The 9,237-nt window shown below is 41.8% G+C and overlaps 1 protein-coding gene across 1 annotated transcript; it reads right to left on the bottom strand.

Moving 5' to 3' along the window:
* Positions 1-7,058: 7,058 nt before the first annotated feature.
* LOC128735762 (probable chitinase 10) lies at positions 7,059-8,847 on the bottom strand. The gene is made up of 3 exons (XM_053830250.1): positions 8,841-8,847; positions 7,920-8,783; positions 7,059-7,243 (listed from the first exon to the last, which is right to left on the bottom strand). Exons 1-3 carry the CDS (start codon positions 8,845-8,847, stop codon positions 7,059-7,061), a joined length of 1,056 nt encoding a protein of 351 aa, XP_053686225.1.
* Between the last annotated feature and the right edge of the window lie 390 nt (positions 8,848-9,237).

The following is a 9,237-nucleotide window of genomic DNA, read 5'->3' as shown; positions in this document are numbered from 1 at the left end:
TATTAGAATTCGGGATACAGAACATTGCCGGAGGTGTGACGGATTGGCTTATCTGCTGGATCTACATCGATTAAACCTTACACGACAAGCCTGACTTGGCCGTAAACAACGCGCATTTACTTTAAGCTGTGCTGCCGGATGACAAGCTGAACCAGACCCCTCCGTTCGAATACCATCAAAAAACATTGAACTGTTTTAATTGTTAATGTTGTTGCAAATAGGTTATCAAGAAAATAATTCTTCTTTCCTTTTTTTTCAAGAAAATAATTGGGGTCAGTCCCGGCCTAGTGGTTAGCATTCACTCCTCTCACGCCGAGGACCCGGGTTCAAATTCCAACCCCGCAGAAGTCACGAATGACCCAAGCTGTTATAGTGTAATCTAACAAAAAAGAAAATAATTAAGGCTGTAATTTTGTAGCACTGCAACGGCAGTCGGTATTGTCGGCAAAGCAAAGAATAGTGTAGGCGTATGAACCATGAACTGTAGGCACTTAAAGGTATTCCCATAGCATAGGATCTAGTGAAAGTATGGTGGGCTGGTCACGTCGCAAGAATGCCGGACGACTATGCAATGAAATCTATTCTCTTCAAAACCTCCATCAGATTAGGAATAGAGGGACCTAACGTGCTAGATGGCTCGACCAAGTTAAAACGGATTTGCAAGTGTCGAGACGCTCAACGAATTCGCGGCAAGTGACCCATGACCAAATACAGCGGAGAGCAACTCTAGATACCGCACAAGCCATCCCGGCTCTATGCTGCTAATGAAGAAGGAAGAAAGTTTTGTATTAACCACTTGTTTATTTATTGCTCCAGTTTATTCTTATGTAGCCGAAATTGCGCCCCCCCCTTTCCTCAAAGTGGTCGTTTTGCTTAAGGAAGCGCCAGCACTGTTTGGGAAACTTCTGCGCGGATCTTGAATACTTTTCGAGACGTAATGAGCTAGCAGAAAACATTAATTTTACATTACATAAATTTTACATAAATTCAATATGAAAGTGTACCTGGCTTTTGATAAAATAACATTCGTGAATACCCAAAACTACAAATTTTTGCTCACAAAATGCTATCGATTATACATATTTAGCTAGTATATATATTAAAATGTGATGAAGTAGTGCTATGATATCCAAAAATCGTGTATTTCAGATTCAATCAGGACTAAAAATAAGCATCTGGGTTCACATTATGATGTTTATCAATGATAAATAAACGCTTTATTGCAGTAGCGACAAACAAATGCTTTTAGTGAGATCCAATGATACTGTATTCCAGCGGACCAAACACGGATGTGAAATTTTCTCAGTTACGACGGAATATACCTATCTTGGCGCTAAATTTAGGAGCACTGGTTGACACATTTACCTGTTGTTAAAATCATAAATCTAAGAGGAATTGAATTCTTAAATAAACTTTACGTTTACTTGACATGTAAATTTCTCATAAGTAAAATAAAAATTACGATACCAATTGCATGTCTATCCATAAGCAAGAACTAATAACCCTTATTGGGTTACGATCCATCGGATCCAAACTATTATCAAATAATGCTGAATTCTAAAGTTTGAATAAATTACACTGATATCTAGCAAGTATGTAACTTGTGTTAAAACATCGGTTATTCTTTCGAATTCGACTCCTGAGTTTTTTATATTTTGTTGATCAGTGTAATTCAGCATGCTATTACTATTCGACATTTGCTTCTATAAAAGCAAACAGCTCTGAGGTATGGCATAGTTTATATCGTTATTAGAAAATGTTGGGTAGTATTGTTTATTTACGTTATTATTATTTATTATTAATTATTCATTATTTTTCTCTTCTATAGAATACTTCTTTAAATATATTATTTTGATTATCGGAATTCTTTCGGTTTCGGTAGCAGAACAGGAAAACACATGGCAGTCATGGCAAATACAGCAGGCACCACAACGAGTTCAATATGTATCATCATGGGATCAACAAGATATCAAACAACCTAATTTGCCAACGAATCCTCAACTATCCAATCCAATTGATCGACCCAGGCATGACCAATTCAATGCTATTCCGATACATCAGACCGACTCACAAACCGTTGACAATTGGCATAACAAACAATTATATGCTTCTCAAGAACGATACAGGAATCATCAAAACAATATCGATATCGAACGGCAACCACTGCGGCCAGAAGCTGAACATTCGGTATCAATTGATACCTGGTTGAACAGACAGCCAAGTCAATCTTACGATAACAAAAATCTTCATCGTCTTAAGCCACATGATGAAAAGCCGCAACCACAAGAGCCATACTATCAACACTACGAGCATCAATACCCAAACCCTCAACTTCCTGAATTCAATCATGATTACAGAGCACAATCCAATCAACCTCAAAAACCAGGCTACGTTAACTACGAGCAACAATCTCCAAACCCTCCCAGGAATCCATCATACCCGCTACCCTATCAAGATGACAGAACGCAAGCAATTTGGCCTCATGAACCAAACTATCTTACCTACGAGCAACAATCACAAAATCTACCTTCAAGACCATCTTACCAGCATCATGATTATCAGACCTCTCCTCATCATAAGCAACCTCTAGAAAACCCTCCACAAAATGCACCCAACCGGCTACCCGGTAAACCGGAAACACCAAACAAAACAAAACCACAATCGCCACAAGCTCCCCGTAACAACAAACCAAACCAAGACTACCACACCCACACTAATAACCAACCTGACATCGAAGATTACGTTATCGTTCCAGGAATTGTGGATGCCAGATGTCCACGCACCGACAATCCTAGAAAACCGGTTCATTTTCCCATGTCCGGAAACTGTCGGAAGTTTTTGATGTGCGCTAGTGGTCGAGCATACCCGATGGATTGCCCTGGTGACTTGGAATTCAGTGCAAAGAAGAATCGCTGCGAATTCCCGGAAGAAGCCCAGTGCTCGACGCAATGAAATTATCCCACAAGACGGTAATGACAATAAACACTTATTTTGTTGCCTATATCGTAAGCGTCTATGCGTTATTTTATTTACCTCAAAACTTTCCATACACTTCGATAGTAAACTCTGTAGCAGACACAGTCTAAATGTTTTGTTTTTAAGATTCAATTCCAGCTAATACGTTTTCATATATCTGTGTTCTTATCCATAAAATATTAATCTATTTCCTATCAATCAATCACTTATCAATTTAATAAATGAAATGTAAGGTAGCTAGCTGCAATCTGCTTTTACTTACTTAACTGGCCTGACGTCTAATGGCAAACGCCTGCATAACAGCTCCATCTAACCCGATACATGGCCTCTAGTCCCTGGTTCCGCGGGCACCGGATCTTACTCCCCCTGATCTATCTACGTCGCTCGTTTTCGTCTTGTTCTAGCCGTGTATGCGATACCATTTTTGCAGGGTAGGTATCCGAGGCTCGAACAACATGTCCTGCCAAGCGCTGGGTCCACCTTCGAGATTCACCGACACGAACGACGACGATTTGCAATGCACCAACTTCGTAGCATCCCTACACATAGTAATCAGAAGCTTTTTGTTTCAGCGAACAACAAACCAAATCTACTAAGTTCTTATCGATGAGGGGGTCTGCAGAACATCACCAATGCACGCGCTCTATGGGGGGGGGGAGTGCGGACATTGCCTCAGATAAACGCCTAGTAGCATTACATGTGCGCTCAAAACTATCAACGGTATACCATTCGCGACAAAGCGATCCTCCTTAGCTAAACATTCGGCAATTCGACAACCCGCAAGCTACCGAGAGCTATGTGCGCTTGCTAGATGAGGCCCAACCTTCCTCTGGAGAGTTAGCTGCTTTGACCATCGAAGACAAATAAAGCATAATACGCTCTGCCGTGAGAGAGGCCACAACCGCGGTACGAAATGAAGAAACTCAGAGTCACGAAACGACTGGTATAAGAGGGACGGGGAATGCCAGCAAAACGTGAAGACAAAAAAGAATACTATTTAAGTATAACCACGAGTCAGTTGACCACGATCCTGAAAAGAAAGGAAACTAGGACACAAACAAGTGCGAGGTGGTCGACAAGAAGAAGTAGTTCTTCGATGAGCTTCTCAATGGTCATCAGAGGCGACCGACTGAATTGCTGTAATTAATGCGGCATTATATTGGGTAATGTCAACATCCGAGGAGCTCTTACAGATGTTGTTACATCGTCTATCAAATTTCCACACTGCAACAAATTCTTCAGAAATGTGTGGAATTAAACTTGTCCAGAAGTGATGTACTATGTGAGTGTTTTAGGGACGTATTGATTCTTAGCCTTTTTGTCTAGCATAGACTGCTTCCCTGCCCATAAATGAAGAACTGGCTAATATACCACGAACATTAAATTGAGAAAAATGCAGAAATTTTGTCTGTCAAAGAGGTTTTACACGGTAATGGCAATCTTTTTAACGTGCATATTACCCGTCATACATGTCGGCCATGCCGTTGTATTAAAACAACGATACCTGTGGCCAAATTCCCTCCGAGAAACATTTTTAACGCAGTAGTCATTTTTTCAAGGAGAGTTGACCATCTTGGGAAAAAATTGGCTAACGTGCGTACGGTGTCAATTATCTTATGCTGGTGAGTCTTCAAAATAGTTTTAAACTATTTAAAACAATACGGAAGCACAAGCGAGGAAGAAGTGGACGATGAAACATCTAATCTGTGCACCCCGAAAAAGTTGCCAACGAAGCGTGAGGTTCAAGCGCAGAAGGCAGAAGCAGCTTCATCATGCCGTCGTCAATGGGAGCTGCGAATCCTGCCGTGTATGCTGTCGTGGCAATAAAAAAATGACAAGATTGGATCCAAAAACTTAGCGATTACAAGCCTTATGCTTGAAACCACCACACCATATATTCAGTTTGAAAGTGTGATTGATAAATGCGAAATAAGAATGCACCGGTTGTAGCGCATGCGAATTGAAATAATCACGGATATTTTGGGAGCCACTTCTCATTTATTTGGAGTTGTTTTAGCTGTTTGGGGTGTACATTATCCAGTGATATTATGATCTCAATTTTGGAAAAAATGGCATATTAGGCATTTTTTTATTTATGGGCAGTTCCGCTTTCGCAAAGTTCTTGGCAATAACGTAAAGTGGTCCACAAAGCCAGGGATTCGCTGAAAAGCCCTTTCTGACTAAAAATCGAGTCCACTTTCCCCATCGCAGGATATTTCGAACAAGTACCTTACGCCACCCGAGCACGCTCGAAGCTGACAGTGTACACAACTTTAGCCAAACCAGTAGTCCTCCACGAACTGTAGCTATGCTTACAAAAGACAACCATGCACCTGCCGTATTCCAACAAAATGTTTTGTGGATTATTTTCGGTAGCCATACGAACGTTCGCCATGCGTACTTTTGTTACTTAGTTAGCCTTACGTCTTATGACAAGGTCTGCATAACGTAATTCCTTTATCTAATTCGATCCATGGCAGCTAGTCTTCATTTCCACGAGCACTCGGTACTCGCCAGATCTCGCTCTACCTAGTCTGTGTTTCCAGTTTCCAGTTTCGATGCGAACGCCATTTTGCCGAATAATTGCCTGCCATTCTAGCAACATGTCCTGTCCAACGTATCCGTGTAGCTTTGGCCACTTTCTGAATATTTGGTTCTCCATAGAAACGCGCGAGTTCCTGGTTTATACACCGTTCTCCTGCACGCCGCCAAGGATTGTTCTTGGCACTCGCCGTTCGAAAACTCCGAGTGCGTTCACGTTTTATGCCCATAGGGGACAACTGGTTTAATTAGCGTTTTGTACAATGTGCACTTTGTACGGAGGCTCAGGTTGCTTGATCGCAAGTGTTTATGGAGTCCATAGTAAATACGACTTCACACATAATATACCTTTTAATCTTACAGCAGGTATTGTTGTCCTCTGTTTCCAGTGAGCCAAGATATACGAACCCATCGCCTACCTCCAACTCATCCTCGTCGATTACCATGGTACTGCTTAAGCGAACCCTATCGCGCTAGGTCCCGCCCGCCAGCGTATACTTAATTTTAGACGTATTTATCCTTAACCCAATCTTCTCTGCTTCGCGCTTTTAGACTGGTGTACTGATCACCCACCGCCTCAAAAATTCTACCGACAGCGTTCAAGTCGTCGACAAAGAAGATAAATTGATTGAATTTATTGAAAATCGTGTCCCACATTTCAATCGCCACTGGTCTTACAACACCTTGTCGAATCGGTACGACAATACACCTGAGATTCTCACACAGCACAGGATCCCATCCATTGTAGCCATGATAAGTCTGATCTACCCGGAAAGCCGTTTTCTTCCAGAATTTTCTATAGCATTTGTTGGCTTACACTATCATATACGGCTTTGAAAGAAATGAACAGGCAATGCGTAGAAACTCGGAATTCGCGGCACTTCTGGAGGATCTATCGCAGGGTAAAGGTTTCATATTTTCTTATTTCTTTTTTTCTTAATTCTTATTTCTTATTTAATAATAACTTCGCAGGAATCTATTGGCTATTGGTGACAGTCGATGGCAGATGACTTGGGAAAGCACTTTGTACGAGGCATTCACAATAATGTTTTGTTGTTCTTGTTGTTCTTTATTAGCGACACTACACTTAATAGTGCATTCGTGTCGAGCATATAATGATCGCTCGGTAGTTCTCACAAGCTTATTGCCTTTCTTGTAGATAAAACAATAAATAACCCCGTCTTTCGTTTCCTCCGGTAATCGTTCCGTACCATACATCTTGACAATCAATTGATGCAAAAATCTGGCCAACTCTTCCGGGGCTAGATGGGGGCTGCACCTTTCAATCATCTTACAGTAACCTGGCAAAATACCTCTATCTATAACTCTGTACATTTCGGTCCGCGGCGCAACACCTTGGTCATGTGTCGTGAAAGCGATACAGCTGCTCGAGTTCCTCGCACTGCTTCTCCTACTGTTGACGTTTCTTCTCCTAAAAGAGTCGCGTTTGCTGTTAGGTTATGCTAGAAAAAGCTATTACGTATGATCACGTTCTTGAAGGCGGCGAAGTCAACAAGACATAGGCTATTTTTGTTCGTTTGCTAGTGTGCGCTGAACCGTCCTGTCACCAGTTTAAGTACCTCTTCCTGACCAACCTGAGCATTATAGTCCCCGATAACGATTTTGATGTCATGTCTTGGGCAGTGATCGTATTCGCGCTCTAACTGCGTGTAAAATTCGTCTTTGCTATCATCGGTACTTCCAATATGAGGGCTGTGTACTTTAACTATGAATAACTAATGATAAAGAATTGGCCCTTAATTCTTAATCCGCACATTCCGGGGTTGATCGGTCACCTCCCGATCACGCGCTTCTGCATCTCGCCCATCATGACGAGAGCTAAGTCCAGGTCGTATGTATTGCAGCAGCTGTGGTAGATGTTGTGACCATCCCTAGACATACGTCCCATCGTCCCTTTCCAGCATACTTACTTAGCGCTACGATGTCAATCTTGCGGCTCCGACAGTTCTATGTTCCTTGCCGATTTTCCAATCCGTGTGATTACTTTATGTCGTTGCTTTGATTTTTAGTGGTGCTGGCTTTCAAGGCCTGCGACCAACCGCTCTGTATCCGGAGGATCAAAGTAGCTCGAAAGAGCCCTCCTTCTCTGTCAGCACACGATCTTGGTCGATGCATCGATGGTAGACATTATCCAACCGTCCATTCATTATCCAATCTATAATTTTTCTTGAATTCGACAAAAATATTAACACACTGTAAATCACGATGTAATGAAACAATCTTTATTAATACTTTTCCGAATAAATGAAATGAAATGTGCTGCTCTTCTGTGTGATATATTTCTATATGTTTATAAATAAGTACACTATTTCTTCGAAACAACTACTCATCCATCGCCACTTGCTAGTTCGTCGCTTAGATTTATTTTCAAATCAACTTACACTTGGCAACCTTCGGGTAGTCACAGCGATCGAACCGAACACTCCAGTGTTGTCCGGCAGGACAAACAATTAAATACGCACGACCGCCATAGCATTTATAGAATTTACCACAATCTTTCGGGTGAGTAAGATGCACTGGAGTTTCAGGATCATCTAATCTCGGGCATCGGAAGTCGTTCACACCAACCACCATTTCTCGCTGTTCGTCGGTCCACTCGCTTGGATCTAAAGGCAGGTCGTCTTCATCGTAGTTGTAGTCGTATTCTTCGTCGCTGTATTTTACCTCTCGTTTGGAAATAGATTTACGTTTAGACTGCAGGCATTGGGCGAATTGAGGGAAATCGCAACGATTGATTTTTACACCGAAATGCTGGCCGGGAGGGCAATCCAAAACGTACGCTCGACCGTCGAAGCATTTCTGGAACTTGGTGCAATCGGTGTGTGCTAAGTGAATAGGACGGAATGGGTCATCATTTCGTGGACAGCGAACGTCCGGTACTCCTGCACTATAAATAAACTCTGCTTTCACAGGAAGAGCTTCAATTTCAGATTGTTCGGCTACTGTTTCCTGTTCCTTTAAATGTATCTGCGCGGGCTCTGGTTCAGCAAGTGCCGTTCGACACCGAGCAAATTGAGGAAAGTCACAACGTTGTAGTTGTGCACCAAATTCCTGGCCCGGTGGACAATTGATTGCAAAAGCACGCCCACTAAAACATTTATAAAATCTTCCACAATCAGTTGGATGTGGTAAATGCATCGGATTCATGGGGTTATCTTGCAGGGGGCATCTTGAATCCGGAATGCCTTCTTCAAACAGGAATGCTCCGACCGATAAAACCAACGGTAAGATAGCGAAAACTTCTGCTAAGAAGAGACTTATCAGAATATTAGTTTTTCTCAAACATTTTTCAACCATCTTACCTTTCATCTTGTGTTTCAAGAAATTTTTGTTCAATGATACAATTCCCTATGATACTTCGTTGATTGTTTCGATTGCGATAGTTATTTCAACACTGACACCCAATCTTCAAAGTGTCTTTCGCTTTTATACGAAGTTCTAGAAAATCATGTACCGTTACAGAGATCAAAAAGCATTCCCGCCATCAGCGCCAAAAACAACAGAAGTACTCATTGCAATGAGTAATGGTGATTTCCAGGTTGTCGATTTCTTTCATGGTGAAAGAATTTACGTCGATTGAATCATGGAAGCTTGCTTCCTGTGCTTACAATCCAGAGCTTCCGATAGTTGATGGAGAACAATGCGTATCGTACCACTGATCTGCCGTTACATCGAAACATCATTAGACTAAACTAATTG

The sequence above is a fragment of the Sabethes cyaneus genome, chromosome 2 (genome assembly GCF_943734655.1).
Source record: "Sabethes cyaneus chromosome 2, idSabCyanKW18_F2, whole genome shotgun sequence".
Taxonomy (NCBI): Eukaryota; Metazoa; Arthropoda; class Insecta; order Diptera; family Culicidae; genus Sabethes; species Sabethes cyaneus.
The sequence above is the reverse complement of the archived record's forward strand: the minus strand, read 5'-3'. Positions and strand labels throughout refer to the sequence as shown.

Excerpts from the sequence above, each read along its gene's own strand:
- LOC128735762 (XM_053830250.1), bottom strand. Across the intron at positions 7,244-7,919 it reads CTACCCGAAGGTTGCCAAGT|TTAAAGTACACAGCCCTCAT; the intron begins GTAAGTTGATTT and ends AGTTATTCATAG.